This window comes from Macaca thibetana, chromosome X, assembly GCF_024542745.1.
Source record: "Macaca thibetana thibetana isolate TM-01 chromosome X, ASM2454274v1, whole genome shotgun sequence".
Lineage (NCBI taxonomy): Eukaryota > Metazoa > Chordata > Mammalia > Primates > Cercopithecidae > Macaca > Macaca thibetana.
In genome coordinates, this window is record NC_065598.1 from 130,870,212 (window position 1) to 130,892,692 (window position 22,481).

Genomic DNA, 22,481 nt, shown 5'->3' on the forward strand with positions numbered 1-22,481 from the left:
TGCTCTACTCTCCTTCTCCCTTGTCTTGGTGAGCTTTGGTATCAGTATATTCCAGCTGCAATGCTTTGTAGTAGAAACTAGAACTTTTAAAATGTACTGGACATGGTGGCTCATGTCTTTAATCCCAGTGACTCAGGAGGCTGAGTCAGGAGGATCACTTGAACCTAGGGGTTTGAGGCAGCAGTGAACTGTGATTGTGCCACTGCACTCCAGCCTGAGTGACAAAGCAAGACCCTGTCTCTTAAAAAAAAATTAAATAAATAAAATGCAGGTTTCTTGTTTTTATGATTGGCATTTGAAAAAGCTCTCTTGGCCGGGCGTGGTGGCTCACACCTATAATCCCAGCACTTTGGGAGGCTGAGACAGGTGGATCACGAGGCCAGGAGATTGAGACCATCCTGACTAACACAGTGAAACCCTGTCTCTACTAAAAATACAAAAACTTAGCCGGGCGTTGTGGCAGGCACCTGTAGTCCCAGCTACTTGGGAGGCTGAGGCAGGAGAATGGCGTGAACCTGGGAGGCGGAGGTTGCAGTGAGCCGAGATTGCGCCACTGCACTCCAGGCTGGGCAACAGAGCAAGACTCTGTCTTAAAAAAAAAAAAAAAAAAAGGCTCTCTCACCTCTGGTTATATTAATCTTTCATGTCCGCTTGGGTTTCTTTAGTAACTGAGCTATGTGACTTAGTAATTAAAGTTAAAATATAACTTCAATCTCATCTGATTTTCTGAGATTTCTCACATAATTGCTTTCCTAAAAGGAAGATTTATTGTTTTTCTTCTTAAGCTGGAGTATCCTCATAGTTGGCTTCTTATTAAGACAACTACAGCAGCTGTAATTCTGGTCATAAATTTTACCCCAACCAAAAACTAAACCTATGTTTTCATTTCCTACTGTCTTTGCTAAACCTTTGTGCTTGCAATTTGTAAGTCAAGTACAAATGAGTTGTAAGGCCCAAAGAAACACAGTTTGCAACATTAGATTCTTTTCATAATCTTCTTCTTCATTAAAGATTAATGACTACATGGTCTATAAGAAATTCTGAATATATTCTTTGTAAGATCGAGGAAGGTGGGAAAGAAATGTACAAGACATGATTATTAACATCTGCATGAAGAATGTAGGTCAACTCAGTTCTTCAAGTTTACTTTCAGCCATTTTTAAGAGAGAGAGGAGAAGTTTGTGCAGGTACACAATTAGAAAGAAAAATATTTACATAAAATTACAGGATCTTTAATATGGTAAGAGAATGTTTATTACGATTGAATTCTAGGAGGAAGAAATGAATTTCTAAATAACTCTTATAGTCATCTACTGAGGAGAATATGTTATACTTGTAATGTCTAAGTATTCCTCTGACTCTTTTTACTTGCTAGTGACTGTTCTTGCTATATTCCACGAGCTTCAAGTTGATGTTGAACTCTATGCACTTCTTTTTGGTGAAAGTGTCCTCAATGATGCTGTTGCCATAGTGCTGTCCTCGTAAGTGTTTGTTTTCTTATTATATTATGAATATTAAGTGTGAGGGTACTAGGAACTGAAAGTCACGTATTGAATAAAGTACATTATGAATGGAAACATTTGGAAGAATGAGGCATTTTTTTCCCTCTTGAAAAAATCCATATTTTATAGATAAATTGGAAAATACAGGGAAGAAAAAAATATGTACTGCCACCACCTAAAGACAATTACTGTAAACATTCTAGAACATTTCCCTTTTCTATGTATGATATTGTTACATAGTTGTGATTGTAGTGTCTATATAATTTTGTATTCGATTTTAACATTACAACATGAACATTTTATTTTTTAAATTAGATTTAATATTTTCTTTTCTTTTTCTTTTTTTTTGGAAATAAGAGTCTCACTCTGTCACACAGGCTGGAGTGCAGTGGCGTGATCTTGGCTCAGTACAACCTCTGCCTCCCAGGTTCAAGTGATTCTCCTGCCTCAGCCTCCTGAGTAGCTGGGATTACAGGCGCCCGCCACCATGCCCGGCTAATTTTTGTATTTTAGTAGAGATGGGGTTTCACCATATTGCTCAGGCTGGTCTTCTCCTGACCTCAGGTGATCGACCTACCTCAATCTCCCAAGGTGCTGGGATTACAGGCGTGAGCCACTGTGCCCGGCCTTAATTTTTTCTGAATACATAATATATTCATGTGGCTCATAAATCAAAACCATGTAAAAAGTTACACACAGAAAATTTACACTCTTACATCTGTCCTCATCCACCTGTCCCCCTACTTTTTTTTTTTGAGGTGAAGTCTTGCTCTTGTTCCCCAGGCTGGAGTGCAATGGCACAGTCTCGGCTTGCTGCAACCTCTGCCTCCCAGGTTCAAGTGATTCTTCTGCCTCAGCCTCCTGAGTAGCTGGGATTACAGGCTCCTGCCACCACGCCCAGCTAATTTTTGTATTTTTAGTAAAGACAGTGTTTCACCACATTGGCCAGTCTGGTCTTGAACTCCCGACCTCAGATGGTTTGCCCACCTCAGCCTCCCAAAGTGCTGAGATTACAGGTGTGAGCCACCGCGCCTGGCCTAGATAACCATTTTTATTAGTGTCTTACCTATCTTAGTATTTCTTTATTCAAATGCAGGCACAACTGTGAATAAATAGTCTCGTTTACCTCTCATTTCTTATTTTTAAAGTCACACACTGTCTATCTTCTGGAGAACTTTGCATATCAGAAGAGTGAGTATTCTCATTCTTTGCAGCTATATAGTATTCTGTGTGTGAACTGCATTATTGTTTATTTGCTCAGTCTCCTATTGCAGCACATTTGAAGGGTTTTTAATCCTTTGCTGTCCCAAACGGTGCTGCAGTGATTAACCTTGAACTTACCTTGTTTTATACATGCATAGGTATATTGGTAGGCTGAATGCCCCAAAGTGAGGTTGGTAGGTAGGATAAAGGGTAAAAGCCATTTGTAATTTTGTTCGACATTATTAAGTTGCTCATCAAAGGAATTGTAGCACTTTGCACTTTCACCATTAAATTACTGGTCTGTTTCCTCACAGTTTTGCCAGCAGAATATTTGTCAAACTTTTATATTTTTGCTAACTTGATAATTGAGAAATACCTCATTGTAGCTTAATTTGTGTTTCTCTTATTTGACATAATCACTTCAAAGCATTTTAATCTCTAGAAGTGTTAATATATATTATAGATAGGTAATTATATAATATATTACTTATAACAATTTAATTGCAGACAATTTTGAATGAGCAATATTTTTTATCTAATTATAGAAAATACTATACATGTTACTATAAGGTGTTTGCAGGTTGAAGAATGAGTCTGAACCTCTGAGGAATTCAATCCTGCCTCCCTACTCTTTTTTTTTTTTTTTTTTTTTCCTAAGACGGAGCTTTGCTCTGTCACCCAGGCTGGAGTGCAGTGGCACAATATTGGCTCACTGCAACCTCCACCTCCCAGGTTCAAGCAATTTTCCTGCCTCAGCCTCCTGAGTAGCTGGGACTACAGGCATGCACTACCACGCCTGGCCAATTTTTGTATATGTAGTAGAGACAGGGTTTCACTGTGTTGACCAGGCTGGTTTCGAACTCCTGACCTCAGGTGATCCACCTGCCTCGGCCTCCCCAAGTGCTGGGATTACAGGCGTGAGCCACCATGCCTGGCCCCTGCCTACCTACTCTTATTAGGCAAATATCTAACTCTATGGGCAGTTGCCTTTACTTCATACCAGAACTTTCTGTGAGAGAGAAGTAAGAGCCCTTCACATTTTCTCTTTATTTTTATTTCTCTCCTTAATTTCCACTTGTTAGTTATGAAAGAGTAAAACATCACTGGCTCTGTTTTGCATAGCCTGATTGTCTTCTGCAAAGTTGGAAATTATTATTTCTGAGATGTAACATTAATCCCTTAAATGCTGTGTATGAAGATATACAAAAGGCCATATCCTTTTTTGTGAATGCAGTATATGTAAATATTACCCCCTCCCCACCATATTTATTGCCAGATTTTTTTGCAGCTGTCTGCAACTAATATAAATTTAACTTGAGAAATAAAACCTAAAGGCTGTAACTCATATTGATACTGAACTTTAGCACGTTCAGTGATGATAGGTGCAGAATAAGAGTTTTATATTATTTGAAGTAAGGGAGAAATGGATAGTGTGGTTGTAAAACATTTTATAAAAAATGGAGCAACAAAGATTGTTGAAGCTTCCAGTGCGTAGGTACATGAGCGATTACCAGCAGTAAAAAGTGAAGAGAGTAGGTACAGGCAGTCACTTTTAGCATCGATTCCCTATCCTAGACAACTATTCCACTGTTCAATCATTTTACTAGTAACTGTTGTCTTGTCATTGCCCTAACGGCCTAATGGATTAAGAGTTAGAAAATCTCTGTTCTGGTCTTATCTTTAAATGATGTGCCCTGTGCCTTAGTTTTTTCCTGTTAATAAAATAGCCTATTTTCTGCATTTTAAGGAACAGTTGATTAGTGTTAGCGGAAAAGATAAAAACCCTCATTGAAAGATTTTGAGTTTGGGGTTATAAATAACCTATTTCCTGCAACGTCAGGAATAGTTGATTAGTGTGAAAGGGGGCAAAACTTCATTGAAAGATTTTAAGCTTGGGGGTGTACATACCAATGTTGGTGAAGAATAAATGCTAAAAAGAGAGAGCCAGCTGGGTACAGTGGCTCACACCTGTAATCCCAGCACTTTGGGAGACCGAGGCGGGCGGATCACCTGAGGTCAGGAGTTCGAGACCAGCCTGGCCAACATGGCAAAACCCTGTCTCTACTAAAAGTACAAAAATTAGTCGGGCGTGGTGGCACATGCCTATAATCCCAGCTACCTGGGAGGCTGAGGCAGGAGAATTTCTTGAACCCAGGAGACGGAGGTTGCAGTGAGCTGAAATCACGGCACTGCCCTCCAGCCTGAGCAATGGAGCAAGACTGTCTCAAAAAAAAAAAAAAAAAGAGAGCGAGCCCTTTCCATAGCATTTCTCACAAAGGGCCATACTTCTCCTTCTCTTGCAGCCTTTCTCAAACAGGGTTTTCTGTGAGAGAATGAAGCCTTACGGGAAACGATTTGAGTGAGTCTTTTCTCATTTCACCTAAGGATGATAGCGAGTTAGTGCCATTTTAGATTTGTAAGAGATAATACGTTAACTCATTACAACCTCAGTGGGACTCTGGTGGAGAAGGACTGTATCTAGAGAGGAGCATAACAGATAAATTGTTAGCTCTGTCTTAATAGAGTTGAAAAAATGAGTTACTGCCCAAAAGCTGAAGGGAAAGCAGTTGTGTGCTCGCTGTGGGAGTTTACTAGCTGGAATGATCAGTGGTATGATGCTCATCATTCTTCATTTACCTTTTATGTGTTTTGAAGTGGGTTAGATGCAGATAATCTACTTTGTGTTGAATTTTCTTAGTTTGAGGATTGTCTGTATTCTGTGTAAGCAGCTTTGCATCAAGGGGAGGGAACCCAAAAGGAGTTCTGTTTGGCAGTTAACAGGTTAAGGCAACTCATCTTGAAGTTTATGTTGGAGGTTGTTTTTGTTTCTGTCTGATTTTTTTTTTCCAACTTTTAAGCTCAAGGGTACATGTACAGGATGTGCAAGTTTGTTACATAGGTATATATGTGCCGTGGTGGTTTACTGCACAGGTAAACCCATCACCGAGGTATTAAGCGCAGCATCCATTAGCTATTCTTCCTGAAGCACTGGTTTTTGTTTTGTTTTTAACCTATTGGAGTAGCAGCTCTTTTATTTTTATTTTTATTTTTTAGTAATACTTTTAATCCAGTGAGGGTGAAGTGAAATTGACTCCCTCATACATGGCTGCATGAGGTAGATCTATATGTATATTGTTATATTATGGTAAATAAAGTATATGTAGTTAGAGGTAAATTATAAGTTGCATAGTATTCCACTGAATAGATTACTGTGATTAGCCTGGAGACCTAAATTCACATTAGTTTAAAATATGTTGTTTAGTCATTTATGTTTTTATAAAAGAGGATGTACAGAGAGATAATAAATGTGATAAACTGTTTAACTTCACTAATTATCAAAGATACATGCTAGGATCAGTAGCTATTTCTACCTATTCAATTAACAGGACATAACTTTTTTTTTTTTTTGAGACAGAGTTTTGCTCTTGTCACCCAGGCTGGAGTAAAATGGCACGGTCTTGGCTCACTGCTACCTCCGCCTCCCAGGTTCAAGCGATTCTCCTGCCTTAGCCTCCCAAGTAGCTGGGATTACAGGTGCATACCACTATGCCTGGCTAATTTTTGTATTTTTAGTAGAGATGGGGTTTCACTGTGTTGGCCAGGATGGTCTCGAATTCCTGACCTCAGGTGATCCACCCTCCTTGGCCTCCCAAAATGCTGGGATGACAGGCAGGAGCCACTGTGCTCGGCCAGAATTGTTAATGGTAATAGTTACTACTGGTAATGATATAGTACAGTCATTCTTACAATTTACCACCCCCCACCCCACCACCACACACACACACAGGATATTTCACAGTGTCTGGGGGCATTCTGGCTGTCATCAATGGGAGGGGGTTCCAACTGACATGGCCTAGTGGGTAGAAGCTTTCAATGCACAGGACAGCATTCCCCTCACCCCACCTGCATCACAGCCAACAAATAAATATCTGGCCACAAATATCAATAATGCTGTGGTTGAGAAACCCTGGTGTAGTAAAACTAGACCACTCATATGTTGCTGTTAATATTGAAATTGGTATTACCTTTTATCACTATTTGTGATAATGTTAAAATATATTTGTGGCAAAAATTCAAAGCATTTGACTCAGAAAGTAGAAAATTCCTGAAATTTCAGCTCAGAAATAACCACTATTAGGATTTTAATCCAGACTTTTTCCATTAAGATAGTAATATGCATATAAATGTGTTAATAATTTTTATAAACAGAAAAAGGCATAGTAGTATATATACTTTTCTGTAACTAGCTTTTTTACTTGGATATTATACTATATTAATACCTCTATTATCACATTGGATGGATGCATTACAAATTTACCTCTCCAATCCCCTATTGATTGATTAATATTTGGTGTTTTCTAATATTGTATTATTATGACTAGCATGGCAGTGAGCATATTTATGTGTAAATCTTTGTGAATCCCTGTGAATATTTCTGTAGGGAATTTTTTAGGAGTAGAATTGCTAGGTCAGTGGGTATGATCATTTAAAAAATTGGGAGATATTATCGTATTTCCCTCCCAAAATGTATCAGAGACCTTTTGGAAGGCAGTGGAGCAACATGTAAAATGAGCCATAGGTATGGTAATAGTCTATTTTTAGAAATATAGTGCAAGGAATAGTCTAAAATATGTAAAAAGCAAGAAGGTGTTCTTTCAGTTATTTATAGTAGCAAAAATAGTAGAAGCAACTTTTAATGTCTAACAATGAGGAAATGGTTGAATAAATTGTCCTATATCCATTTGGACCATTGTGAAGTCTTAACTGTAGTTATAAAGACTATGATTTTTTTTTTTTAGATGGAATTTTGTTTTTATTGCCCAGGCTGGAGTGCAATGGCGTGATCTCAGCTCACTGCAACCTCCACCTCCTGGGTTCAAGCAATTCTCCTGCCTTAGCCTCCCAAGTAGCTGGGATTACAGGCATGCGCCACCACGCCCGGCTAATTTTGTATTTTTATTTTTAGTAGAGACGGGGTTTCTCCATGTTGGTCAGGCTGGTCTTGAACCCCCATCTCAGGTGATCTGCCCACCTCGGCCTCCCAAAGTGCTGAGATTACAGGAGTGAGCCACTGCATCCGGCCAAGACTATGAATATTTTTATGTCATTGTCAGTTAAAAAAGCAGAAATCAAAATCACACATTCACTGTGATTACAGCTAAATAAGAATTAGCATGCATGTAACACAAAGAGGGGAAAGGAATACAGAAGGAAAATAAAATCGATCTATCAGGGTAGTGGAATGATGGGAAGATTTTTCCACCTCAACTGTACATTATATTACTTTCAGGATTTAAAAAAAACTATTCATAAAAAATGTTACTGCCTCAAGATAAAATATCAATTGATATGGAAAAGATGAGTTAAAATTTCAATCCAGAGGCCAGTGTCTGCCTAAGAAAGAACAAGCCTGTCATCTGCTCTCAGCCCATCATGTTTCCCATGTGTTCTTATACATTTTAATGATTAAAGAATGAAATAATGATTAGTGTGAATCTTGAATTTACGTGAATTAATCCAGGGAAAGCAACCTCAGGAGGCATAGCATAGATACTTTGTTCCAGACAGCATTTTGAAAAATACCACCAAAGGAAAAGAAGGTTGTATAGCAATTTTTTTCTTTTCTCCAGCCAGCTACTGTATTTTCATGTTATAATGGAATCAGGTCTCGTTCATGGTAGTAGGACCCTTTATGTTTAGGTAAGGTAGCCTGATGTTAAAGGCCATTTCATATTTATCAAAATGATATCAAATCCTCTCCAAAATGATGTGGTTACTTTGCACATTTAAACGTAAATGTTTAACATTTTCAATTTAGAGTGAGTCTCAGAAATTTCTGGATCCCATTATCAGAAATTAATATTAGTGCTATATTTCAATAAAATAAGTACAAATTAGGAGATTTTAGTTTGATCTTAGATTTTTTTTTTAACCTGGGAGATATGAAAAGAACTTGTACGTGGTATAGCAAACACATTTTTCAGCCTTGAATCAGAAAAAAACATTGCAGCAACCACAGGGAGAATTCATTATATTTTTAGGAATGTGTTTTTCCTTCTTTTCTTTGACGTGATTTGTATGATGTTGTTGAGTCTGGACTTTTTATAATGCTGGTCTCAATTAACTGAGATGAGAACTGATTTAGTAACGGTAAGCACCGTTGCCAGAGACCTGCTGGCAACAGCAATTTTCTCAGGCATTTCTATTTCCTGGGTTGGTAACTGTTATAAAAGAAGCTTTTTCAGACCAGGTTTGGACTGTGAGTTCAAGATGGAGAGCATCTCCGATAATTGCCTGTCTTGGCCTGGTATAGAGTGACTTTCTTTCAGAAGCTTTAGGTGGAAGATCCAGCTGGTTATGCTGAAAGTACTGTTGAGTGGATTCTAATTCCTTGGGAGGTCTTTCGAGTGCTTTTTCCTATAATAGTCCATTTCAGTGAATGAATAGATATTAGGCATTTGGCCCATTCTGGTATTCTGAAAGTTGGAAGGGTCTGTCAGTTACCTTTTTTTCTCATAGGAAAAACAAAATGTGACTGGGTTGAGTATTGAATAATGTTCTTTATGTTCTTATGCCTCTACTGGAAACAAGTGGGATTTTTCATTAGTTTGTTCACATTAGTATGTTAAGGCTTTCGGACACTCAGTACTAGTAATTCTGAAATAGAATCACAAAAGAATAATACTGCACAGTATCTTGGGGATGGGGGAAAAAGCTTGGTGCAATTTTCATATAGAGGATTTTACAATGTTCTACCCTCCTGAAATTAACATTTAAGGAAAAGCCAAGTTTTCTTGCTAGCCAGACACATTGCAGGATTTTTGGGTAATTTTGTCCTTATTTTGGCAATTCCAATCAAAACATTTTTTTTCTTCTCCCTCTAATTTCATCTTTCAAGCTCTATACTACATAATGTTTTTTTTTTTTTTTTAAGTAAAAGTTGCTTCCAGAAGTAAAAGCAGTCTCTCTTCTGTAGCTCAATAGTGGCATACCAGCCAGCTGGAGACAACAGTCACACCTTTGATGTCACAGCGATGTTCAAGTCTATTGGAATCTTCCTTGGAATCTTCAGTGGATCTTTTGCGATGGGTGCTGCTACTGGAGTGGTGACAGCTTTAATATCCTTTTGTTATATTTATCTTTTCTTGTTAACATAATGCAGTAGTCGAATGCTGTATTCCATTGTTTTTCTTAGTTCTATGATTAGAACTGTGTTAGAATTATTAATCTTATAACTAAGTACTTGGTTTGAAAACATTAAGCAACATAAAAGAACTGTATTGTTCTGTGTAGGGTTTCATGCCCTAAAACTTTCACTGCAAGCGTATAATTAGAGATGGTATCTCTTTGAGGGTGAATTTTATAGTTGTAGATTAAATAACTATAAAGGTAGCCGTATTCCAAAGAGCCTCTGGGTGTTCTGTGTTGCTGGTCAGCCTGGCAGTCTTTTGCTCTTTTTTTAATAGGACAAATAGGAAATGTACAACGGCGATGCCAAGTGAACAAAAGGTGGTTCCCTGGTTAGGATAAGTAAGAGTTCATCTCAGTTCTCCCGATTTTAACCTTTGTGCTCTAGAGCCCTGGACGGGCAGCTCAAAGGACCTGAGTTGTAGTCCTGGTACTACCACTAGTCAAGTTATTCTTGTGTTCATGCAAAGGCCATTTTATCCTGGACTTCACCACCATGCAATACATCCATGTCATAAAACTGCACTTGTGCATCCTGAATCTATAAAAACAAATTTTATTTTTATTTATTTATTTATTTTTTGAGACAGAGTCTTGCTCTTTCCCCCAGGCTGGAATGCAATGGCATGATCTCGGCTCACTGCAACCTCCGCCTCCCAGGTTCAAGCAGTTCCCCCGCCTCAGCCTCTCAAGTAGCTGGGATTACAGGTGTGCAACACCACACCCAGCAAGTTTTTTTGTATTTTTAGCGGAGATGGGGTTTCACCATGTTGGCCAGGCTGGTCTCGAACTCCTGACATCAGGTGATCCACCCACCTCGGCCTCCTAAAGTGCTGGGGTTACAGTCATGAGCCACCGTGCCTGGCCTAAAAACATGTTATAAACTCCCAACCCAAAACAAAAAGCCAGAAGGAATGTCTTGATCACCTGCTATATGTGCTGTGCTCTGTGTATCAAAGCTAAAGAAGACAAACATGACCCCTGCCTCCCTGCTGCTTTCAGTATAGTGGCAGACACAAACATGCTAGAAGCTTTGACACTTCACCTCTTTGGATCTCAGTGTAGGAAAGTGGAGGGTGGGGATGGTAGGAAAGAGGAATGGGACTAGATGATGTCTAAAGAGTTTCCAGCTCTAGACCGAGCATCGTGGCTCACACCTGTAATCCCAGCACTTTGGGAGGCTGAGGCAGGCGGATCACAAGGTCAGGAAATCGAGACCATCCTGGCTAACACGGTGAAACCCTGTCTCTACTAAAAATACAAAAAATTAGCCGGGTGTTGTGGTGGGCGCCTGTAGTCCCAGCTACTTGGGAGGCTGAGGCGGGAGAATGGCGTGAATCCAGGAGGTGGAGCTTGCAGTGTGCCGAGATTGTGCCACTGCACTCCAGCCTGGGTGACAGTGCGAGACTCCGAATCAAAAAAAAAAAAAAAAAAAAAAAAAGTTTCCAACTCTAAAACTTCTATGATACCTGTATAAAACAGATATCTTATTCTTAGTTGGTATACTTCAGCCTTGTGCTGGAAGAGGCTTCTTTTATGGCTTTTTATAGGTGAACTGAGGCATAAAGCAGCAGTAAAAAGTGTTCTGAAGGTGATGCCAAGACAGGTAGTCTCTCTTCCCCATTACAAGTTCCTTGAGGGGAGAGAATATATCTTGTTAATCATTTTGTTGTAGTGCCTAGCTGTAGAAATGACTCTAAATTCTAGCCTGAGATTGGTCGTAACTTGGCACAGGCCCTTCCACCGTCAGCTAACAAATAGTTGTTCAACTAGTATAAGGGAGTGAAGTGCCTCAATTTCTTCATCATGGAATGAATGCTGTATATCACAGAGGTGGTAGCAGATCAAATTAGTGTAAACTCTCTTGGAAATTATATATTTTTATAAATGTAAATTGCTATAATTATGGAAGCTGTCTAGCTTTAGGTCTCAGATTAATAGAGGTGGCATGTTATGGATCTGATCTGTTATTCCCATCTCTGTCCATCCTTTACTGCATGGTTTCTGGCAAGGTATGTGATACCCATGAAACAATTGGAGTGGCTAAGCCGTAAGGCTTCCTCACTGAAGGGAAGGCAGCTGACTCCTCAGTGAGATGCTCATTTAAAAAGTTTCTCCACTCTGGTGGTACCTCCTTATTCTGGGATTTTTGTGTTAGAGAAGCTAGAGAACCTTCTTTCATGGTTGCCTTGCTTAAACTGTCGTTTCTTTCTAGTCACACTTTTGTGTTACAAGATCTCATTACCAGCCTTAACAGTCTTACGTGACAAAGTTCACCAAATTACGGGAGTTCCAGTTGTTGGAGACAGGCCTGTTCTTCTTGATGTCCTGGAGTACCTTCCTCTTGGCTGAAGCATGGGGCTTCACAGGTAGGTGACTTGCTCCCTTTGATTGTCAACCCTTAAAAGGAGTGACTTTGCCAGTCAATTTTGCTCCAAGTGGATCAGCTCCATTAGTATTTGAACATACTTATTATGGTTGGGATTTAGGTTGTCACTTTAGAACATCAAAAAAATTTTCAGTGGAAGTGGTTCCTCTTAACAAAGTAAGTCACAAATGAGAATTTCCAGACAAAGCCTGTAATCTACTGTGAAAAAAAAATCTCAGTATAAAAGGTGGGAACCATCCTTTTATGTGAACTTGAAATTTGTTGTCTTTATAGGTGTGGTTGCAGTATTGTTTTGTGGCATCACACAAGCACATTATACATATAATAATTTGTCCACGGAGTCTCAGCATAGAACTAAACAGGTAAGAGGAACTTTATAGTTTGTGAATAGACTTTTCCTTCTTTCAGCAAAACAGAAGTCTTTTTTACTAAAAAAAAAAAAAAAAAAAAAAAAGTCTTTGATCTGTTCAAGATGATATCTACTCATTTCAGCTCCTCTTTCTTTGACTCTAAAAGTAGGTGGGATTGGCAAACTGAAGAGTGACAGCGTTTAGGGTGGAAATAGATCAGCAGAATAGCCAGAGACTATTATTATCGTGGCTTCAATAACCAGTGGAGTAGCTTCCCTTTCTCTCAGTGTTTTCCCAATTTAATGGCTTTATAGGGGAATGTTTTGGAAGCTCACTCTGGTTTTACTCGAACTACTGTTGTGTGACGTAGACAAGATTAACTTCTGATCTGACCAGACCTACTAAGAGATGACGTAAAGAAGATTAACTTCTGATCTTACTAGACCTTCTAAGAGATGACGTAGATAAGATTAACTTCTGATCTGATTAGCCCTACTAAAAGAAGATCAACTTCCTTCAGTCTTTGCTCAGGTGCTGCAAAGCTACTATGTTTCCAGGAATGTCGGGACTAGTCAGTGGTCTGGTTTTATTTGGTACCGAATGATCAGTTGTGCAGGGTATCTGAAGGGAATTATAAAGGAGATAGAATAGAATTTTCTAGTCTTAGGAGGTATAGAGGACAAATACATGAACAAAATGTAATATCTGGAATAGAAACAGGTACATACTTGACTATGGCTATAGTGAGAAACAGGTTTAAATTTTGCCAAATGACAAGAAGGTTATGGGATTCGCCTGAAAAGGAGTGGTTCTAAAAGCAGGAGCAACAGTATTTATTCTTCCTGCTGGAGCCACAAATTAAGTTTATGACCTATGCTTTTCCCCAGCTCCTCAAAAGAGATTAGGCTTTTTTCCCCCAAGCGTATACATTAGGGCTACAAATCTTTTTTACAAATTAATTCAGTGCAATAAGTAAAGAGAAGAAAATCAGCTGGCGGGGGGCAGGGTGGGAGGGGAGTCAGCATTTTTCCAAGTCATGGGTGGGGAATAAAAAACAAGAACAGGCCGGGCGCTGTGGCTCACACCTGTAATCCCAACATTTTGGGAGGCCGAAGTGGGCGGATCACCCGAGGTCAGGAGTTTGAGACCAGCCTGGCCAACATGGTGAAACCCTGTCTCTACTAAAAATACAAAAATTAGCTGGATGTAATAGCATGCGCCTATATTCCCAGCTACTCAGGAGGCTGAGGCAGGAGAATCGCTTGAACCCAGGAGGCAGAGGTTGCAGTGAACTGAGATTGTGCCACTGCACTCCAGCCTGGATTACAGAGCAAGACTCTGTCTCAATAACAAACAAACAAAAAGCAACAATAGTAAACAGGAACAGAGTAAGAGCTTCCGGTGTTGTTGGTGATATGAAGCTTATGTACATTTAAAAAATATGAGGAATAGGAATCCTAGATTATGTACTTCAGATTATATGTCATAGAAGACATCAGAGAAGTAGGGGAAATGGTTTGAGGCTTGAGGATCTGGAAAGCTATCCTAGAAGAAACAGTACCCTTAGAAGGATGGGGAAGATTCAGGAAGGCCTAGGGGAGGCAGTACAGATAAAGGCAGGAATAAAAAGAAGGCAGTAAAGTGTAGAGCAGAGGGTGGCGGACTCCAGCCCTTAGGCCACATCCGGCCCTTGCCAGTCAATGAGCTAAGAATGTTTTTCTTTCCATCCATTTTTAATTGATTGGCAAAAGATCAAAAGAAGAATATGTTGTGACCCATGACAGTTATATGAAATTCACATTTCCGTGTCCACCAATAAGATTTTCTGGGCACACAGCCACACCCATTTTTTAAAATATGTAGTCTATGGCTACTTTTGTGCTCCACTGGCAGAGTGAAGTAGTTGTGACAGAGACCTCTTGGCCTGCAAATCCTCTCATGTTTCTGGCCATTCACGGGCCATTCATGGGCAAGTTTGCCGATCCCTGTGTTGCAAAGTAAAGCCGGGACTCTGGAGTCTCTGTATTGTTTTAAATCCTGGTTCTACCACTTGCTGGCTGTGTGACCAGGAGCAAGTTCCATAACTTCTCTGTGCTTCAGTTTTGCCGTCTTTGAAAATGGAGATAATAATAATACCTACCTCACTGAGTTTTTGCGGGATTAAAACGAGATAATGCATATGAAGTCCTTAGTATGGTGTCGGACACCGGACACACAGTAAAAACTGAAAAAGGTATAACTGTTATCATTAAGTATAAATAAGTAGTAATAATAGCATATTAAATAATTTAAAGAAAATTAAATACACGTTTACTTATTTTAATTTTTATTCTCACTTTTGGGTAATAAGGCAACCCTGGTTTAAAGAGATTAACTAACTTGCCCAAAGCCACACAGCCAGCAAAGGGGAAGACAGGGCTAAAGCCTAGGCATTTTGATTCCTAAGCCCATTTCTTAACCACTTTTCTGTTATGTGTCAGAGGGCTCATAGTAACAAGCCATTGTAGATAACACTGGTGGCCAGAGGGACACCAGATTATGAAGGGCCTTAACTTCATTCAGCAAGTATCATATACCCTTGCCAAGGCTATGATGTGAATGGGATGGGGCGGACGGGCAGCAGGGTTTAGTTCTCCCCACAGATAGTTCTGCTATCCTACACATCGATCTCTTCCACAATGTGGAAGCCCTATCTGTAGGATACTTACTCCCTACACAAGGGTAAGACCCACGCAAAAAGTGAAGTCACAGGGCAAGCCGGGAATACGAGAGTTCTCACGAAGCACTCTATGCCAGGATCAAAAAGTTGAATCTTATAGCTTGCAAGAGGAAAGTATCTTGAAACTATCAGTTTTAGAGATTCACTGATTTGGGGGAGCTGGAGGATGAGGGATGGTTAGAGGTCCTTTTTCATCATCATGGGTAGGAAGTGATGAAAGTTTGACTAGGGCAGTTGCAGGAACACAAGGAACATTCAAAAAAAAACCTGACAGTTTGGAGGAGGAGGAGAGGAGTAATTGGAGATGGGGCTTTGGAGAAGGAAAGCTGATTAGGGGAAATGAGGGGGGAACGTTTCTGACTTTTTCTGCAGGACTAGAAATGTCATCTCCACATTTGCTCCCTTCTGAACCACACATTTTGTGTGTGTGCATGAACTTTATCTATTTGAGTGTCTGTTTTATTATCTTAGTAATACTCATGCTTTCAAATTATGTAACTTTATTTACTGGACTAATCTTTTACAATTTCGTTTCAGTTGTTTGAGCTTCTCAATTTCTTGGCAGAGAATTTCATCTTCTCCTACATGGGACTGACACTGTTCACCTTCCAGAACCATGTCTTTAACCCAACATTTGTAGTAGGAGCATTTGTATCCTTTGTTATGTGTTTTATTATGAAAACTATTTTTAATTGAGATTTTTATGTGGGTTTTGAGTATGTGGTTCATAAGAATACATTTAAATATATACAGTTTTCCTTTGAGTAAAACAAATAAGGATTCCAGTTCCTTTTTCTAGTATATTTATTTTATTATATTCTATTTCAATTTGTGGTTATTGCACAAATAATGTTGACAGATTAAAATGACAGACAAGTGTCCCACTGTTCTGCCAACCCCAAAAGATAAGTGTTTTCCCTTTATTACTACAGGGAAGGAGAGGTTGGATACTGGGGAACAGTTAGCAGTCTATGCCACACGGCAGAAGGTGAAAGATAAGGAAACGTTGAATGAGGCCGCTTTCTTTCTCTTTCTCTCCCTCCCCAACCCCTTTCTCTCCCTCTCTCTTTCTATCGCATATATACAAAGAGTCTTAAAAAAAACCCAGCCTGGGCAATGTAGCAAGACCCCATCTTTACAAACAAAATTTTTAAAACTAGCCAGGTATGGTGGTGCATGCCTGTAGTCCCAGCTACTTGGGAGGGTAAGGTAGAAGGATCCCTTGAGCCCAGGAGTTTGAGGCTGCAGTGAGCCGTGATTGGGTCACTGCACTCCAGCCTGGGTGACAAAGGGAGACCCTGTCTCAAAAAAAAAAAAAAAACAATTGGAAGGAAGAAACTGAGTATATGAAAGAGAGGAGGCAATAGTGAAAGCCTCTTGAGAAGGCAGGAATGAAATCCAAAGCATGTAGAGAGAAATTTTGCCTTCACTGGGAGGAGAGACAACTCTACCATGACTACAGGAGAGGATAGGGTATGTAGAAATGAAGGCATATTTGTAAGATGGAGCTCCTCTCTGATGGCTTCTATGTTTATCTGTTAAGTAGGAGGTGAGATCATCTGCTGAGAGTAAGATGGGGAGTTGTCTATTGTGTAACAAATTACCTTAAATTTAGCAGCTTAAAACAACAGACAGTTATTATCTCACACAGTTTCTGAGGGTCGGGAATCCTGGAGCAGCTCACCTGAGTGGTTCTGGCTCCAGGATCTCTCAAGAGGTTGCAGTTGTGCTCTTGGCTGGGACTGCACCTTCTCAAGACTTGACTAGGGCCAGGGAATCCACTGCAAGCTCACTCAACTCACATCACTGTCAGCAAGAGGCTTCTATTCTTCTCCACGTGGATATCTCCATAGGGCAGCTTACACCATGGCTTCTTCCCCCAAACTGAGTGAGCTGAGAGAGCCCTAAAATGAAAGCTGAAATGCCTTTTGTAACCTAATCTTTGAAGAGACATACCAGCATCACTTCCATAATATTCTATTGGTTATACCGACCAAGCTGGTACAGTGTGGGTGGGGACTACGCAAGGGTGTGAATACTAAGAGGCAGGGATGGTTAGGGACTATCTTGGAGGATGGCTTACACAGATCATAGGGATTCTGAGGAAGGTGCAGGTTTGTGAAATAGTTGTAGAGATTGGAAGAATAAGTTAACCAAAGAAACTCAACAGGACTGCTGAGAAGTACTAGGGATCCATTGTGTTTGAGGAATAGGAATTAGCAGTAGAACCAGTCTTCCCCGTTGAATGACTTTATCCAGCAGTACTTACTGTGACCGTGGAGTAAAGAGATAGTTGGCTCCTTCCAGGTTTGGAGTTTTTTCAAGTGGGTGCAAGGCAAACAGAAGGACAAGAGATCATAGTGTTATTACATGACTGATGCAATCTAAACACTTCATTTAATGTTTAACATTAAAAGGTGTTATTAACATGATGGTAAGAAGGGAAGTGAGGAAAGAAGACATTGTTTCAGGAAAGAATATAGGGATCTTTGGACTGAAGGTCCCAGTGCTACGGAGGAATGATCACAGTGGGATAGTTGAACACAAAATATGGAAGGAGCAATTGTGGTCAGTGGGAATGTTTGAATAAGGAATTTTTAAAAGAAATATTTTAAAACCTCACCTCAGAATGAAGATTCTGCCAAAGAGATTAGCAGAAGTTTTGTTTTGTTTTGTTTTGTTTTTAATTAAAACTCTAGATAGGATCTCTGTTAGAAAGTGAAGTATTATTGAAATACCATTCTTCAGAGCCTTAGTCTGCAAATGAACTTTAGGCAAAAAAGATAAAGTACTGTTAATAGGAGAAGATCTTAGCTGAAGGACAACCACAAGATCAGTAACTTAATGTCCTGCTAGTCTTGGAGAAAATTTTGAACAGTCAAATGGCTCTATCCACTGTACTTAATCTGGAAACAAAGCTAAATATTCTCTATAGGTTTCTGAGTCTGTTAGGAATTAAAATTCTTCAATACAAAATCCTACCATGAAAATGGCCTCTTAACAGGAGAGAGTTGCTCTATTTCTGGCTATATTAGTTAGGACATAGGTTTGGTTTCATGTGAAAAGACTCAAACTAATCCAGGTTTAAACAGCATAGAAATTTCTTTCTTATCTAAAAATCTGAACTGGTATGGCAGTTCTGCTCCATACGGTCATCAGGGACTGAAGCAATATTGTTGCTAACATCCTTAGGGACTTGCTCTTGTTCTTGTGATCCAACGTGTCTCACCCCTGTCTGCCGGTTGCCTTGAAGGGCTTGACCCAGAATGTGCACACGTCCCTTCCACTTAACATCATTGATTACACCTACTCACAAGGAAGGCTAGGAGTTATATACTTTATCTGGACGGCTGCATAAAGATGAAAGGGAGGAGTGCCAACTACCAAGGAAGAAAGCAAGAACAGATGTTGGGGAGAACTAGCAGTCACTGCCGCATTGGCCCACATGTTTAGTGGTTATGTTTTCTCTTCTTTTTGGGGAATCACTTTTTTTTTTTTTTTTTTTTTTTTGTGAGATGGAGTCTCCCTCTGTCACCCAGGCTGGAGTGCCGTGGCGCGATCTTGCTCACTGCAAGCTCCGCCTCCCGGGTTCACGCCATTCTCCTGCCTCAGCCTCCCGAGTAGTAGCTGGGACTACAGGCGCCCGCCACCGTGCCTGGCTAAGTTTTTGTATTTTTAGTAGAGACGGGGTTTCACCATAGTCTCGATCTCCTGACCTCGTGATCCACCCGCCTCAGCCTCCCAAAGTGCCGGGATTACAGGCGTGAGCCACCGCGCCCGGCCGGAATCACTTTTTAAAATTTTTGATTTTAGAATAGTTTTAGGTTTACAGAAAAATTGTGAATATAATACAGAAAGTTCTCATATGCCCCACACTCAGTTTCCCCTATTATTAACATATTAGCATGGTACATTTGTCACAATGAATGAACTAATATTGATATTACTAATTAAAGTTCGAACTTTATTCTGATTCCCGTAGTTTTTCCCTAAGGTCCTTTCTCTATTCCAGGGTCCCATCCAGGATACCACATTACATTTAGTTGTCATGTCCCCTTAGGCTCTGCCTGCCTGTGACAGTTTCTCATATGTGTTCTTTGTTTTTGGTGACCCTTGACAGTATTGAAGGGTACTAGCCATGTCTTTTGTAGAATGTCCTGCAGTTGGAACTTGTCTGATATTTTCCCCATGATTAGACTGGAGTTACATGTTCTTTGAGAGGAAGACCACAGAGGTAAAATGCCATTCTCGTGACATTATATCAAGGGTATATACTTAATAATGTTGATGATAGTCTTAATCACTTGGTTAAGATAGTGTTTGTCAGATTTATCCATTATAAAGTTACACATTTCCCCCCTCCCCTCCCCATGTTGTACTGCTTGGAAGGAAGTTGCTATGAGCAAAGATTGAGGAATGGGGAGTTAGGTTCCACCTCCTTGAGGACACAGTATCAGCAAAATTATTTGGAATTTTTCACACAGGAGATTTATGTATTCCTCATTTGTTTTATTCAGTCATTTATTATTATTATTATTATTATTATTATTTTTTGAGACAGTTTCACTCTTGTTGCCCAGGCTGGAGTGCAATGGCATGATCTCAGCTCACTGCAACCCCCACCTCCCGGGTTCAAGTGATTCTCCTGTCTCATCCTCCTGAGTAGCTGAGATTATAGGCATGAGCTGAGATTACAGGCATGCGCCACCACACCTGGCTAATTTTTATATTTTCAGTAGAGGCGGGGTTTCGCCATGTTGGCCATGCTGGTCTCGAACTCCTGACCTCAAGTGATCCACACGTCTCAGCCTCCCAAAGTGTTGGAATTACAGGCGTGAGCCACCGCACCCAGCCCAGTCATTTATTTATATCAATATGGATTCATTGATATGTATTTTATACTCTGAGTTATAATACAACTTTTTTTATTTTGTTGCTCAAACTGTTCCAGCTTGGCCATTGAGAGCTCTTTTGGCAGGCTCTTCTGTGTGCCTTGGATATAGCCTCATCGTTTTAAATTTTTATTCTCATCATTGTTTTTAATTGTTTTTTTTTTTTTTTTTTTGAGTACTTCCTTACTCCCTGGAACTACAGGATGCTTCAGGCTCATCTTGTATCTGTTCTGGCTCAGCCCAAGAATTGGCCATTTCTCCAAGAACTCCTGGTTCCGTTTGTTGGAGAATAGTATTAGAAATCAAAATCTGAGCACTAGGTGTGCTCAGTGTTACTTGGTGTCTTTGCTTCTAGGCTCTCTCAGCTGACAGAGCAAGGAATTATATATATATATATCTATATATCCATATACATAGATATAATATATGCTAACTCATATATGCATATATATCTATACATATTTCTGCATATAACCATGTGTATCTCTATTAAGCTCAATATGGGTTCATACTGATGTCTCCAACTTTAATCCATTACCACATGGATTATTCTGGCCTCCTCCCCTTTCTGAACTGTAAACTCCCATTCTAACAGTAAGAAACTTTGCTGTCACCACTTGCCGTTCGTTTACCTAATTGTTCAGTTTCAGTATACATGTATAATAGTATCAGAATTGTTAACCAGTGTTCCCATGGGAAACAGCTTTGTCATGAGCATAGAATGCTTTTGTGCACTTCTTCTGCCTTTAGTCTTACAGATTCTACTCTTTTCCAAAGTTACTTAGACCAAACACCATTCCCCCCACCTTGTTTTTTTATTTGTTTGTTATTGAGACAGGGTCTCACTCTGTCACCCAGGCTGGAGTGCAGTGGCACAATCTCAGCTCACTGCAGCCTCTGCGTCCTGTGTTCAAGCAATTCTCGTGCTTCAGCCACTGGAATAGCTGGGATTACAGGTGTACACCACCATGCCCAGCTCATTTTTGTATTTTTAATAGAGACAGGTTTTTGCCATGATGGCCAGGCTGGTCTTGAACTCCTGGCCTCAAGCTGTCCTTCCGCCCCGGCCTCCCAAAGTACTGGGATGACAAGTGTGAGCCACTGCACATGGCCTTATTTTGTTTTTAATCTTAAATTTTCCCTTATATTTTTCTCAGGAAATGAGGTGGAGACTGTATCATGACTCCTGAAATAAAAATTGCCATCATAAAGTAGGAGTCCTATAGACAGCAAACTGGAGAAAAAGATACTAAAATTGGTTTCTAGTTAAAACCAGTCTGAATTCACATTAAACTTTCCCTTTGAAGCAAGTTGGAAGTATGAACTCAGTGGAGTACAGTGGGTCTGGCAGCCATTTTAGTGCTATGAGGTGGTGATTCAGCTGCACTTTTCTTTATTCTGAGGAAGGAAGGGGAAGTTTTCTCAGCATTGCTCTTTTTCCTACCAACACTAACAATGAAAGTGAATTAACCTGTTCTATTAATAATCTTAGAAGTATAGTAAAGAAACTCCGCTTTTAAACACGTTTCTCTTAATCTAGTAAATTTCCTGCATGTTACACCTGCTCTGTCCAATTTGGTAGCAATTAGCCAAATGTGATTATTTTAATTTGAAGTAATTAAAATGAAATAAATTTTCAGTTCCTTGGTCACTCTAGCCACATTTCAGGTGCTCACCGAATTGGACAGTGCAGATATAGAAAATTTCCATTGTTGCAGAAAGTTCTGTTGGACAGTGCTATGTTAGACAATGGAACCAAAAGACTGTGTGTTAGAAACTGAGTTCCCTAAAATAGTCTTTCACCATCTTGAATGTATAGTCTAAATAATATTAATAGTAAAATGAAATGATCCTTAACCTATTAATAATTTTAGGTTGCTATTTTCTTGGGAAGAGCTGCCAATATTTACCCCTTGTCCCTCTTACTTAATTTAGGTAGAAGAAGTAAGATTGGATCAAATTTTCAACATATGATGATGTTTGCTGGTAAGTTATAACTTTCTTCTCTTGCCCACCTCAAGCGACCATTCACAATGCGTATGCCAGCTTGATGTAACACTGAGATGTTATGCTGGTCATATAATACTCCTTTATTTTTATATTATTTATTTATTTAGAGACACTGTTTCACTCTGTCACCCAGGCTATAGTGCAGTGGCACCATCTTGGCTCACTGTAACCTCTGCCTCCCAGGTTCAAGCAATTCTTGTGCCTTAGCCTCCCGAGTAGCTGGGATTA

At 39.7% G+C, this 22,481-nt stretch overlaps 1 protein-coding gene across 4 annotated transcripts in view; it reads left to right on the plus strand.

The window, feature by feature from the left end:
- Window positions 1-22,481, plus strand: part of SLC9A6 (solute carrier family 9 member A6) — a 62,297-nt gene that overhangs the window by 15,324 nt on the left and 24,492 nt on the right. For all 4 annotated transcript variants that reach the window (XM_050776703.1, XM_050776702.1, XM_050776704.1 and 1 more), the window contains 6 exons: window positions 1,376-1,481; window positions 9,682-9,828; window positions 12,162-12,262; window positions 12,556-12,644; window positions 15,889-16,002; window positions 22,118-22,229. In XM_050776703.1, the coding sequence (XP_050632660.1) occupies window positions 1,376-1,481; window positions 9,682-9,828; window positions 12,162-12,262; window positions 12,556-12,644; window positions 15,889-16,002; window positions 22,118-22,229 (669 nt within the window). The remainder of the gene's footprint in view (window positions 1-1,375; window positions 1,482-9,681; window positions 9,829-12,161; window positions 12,263-12,555; window positions 12,645-15,888; window positions 16,003-22,117; window positions 22,230-22,481) is intronic.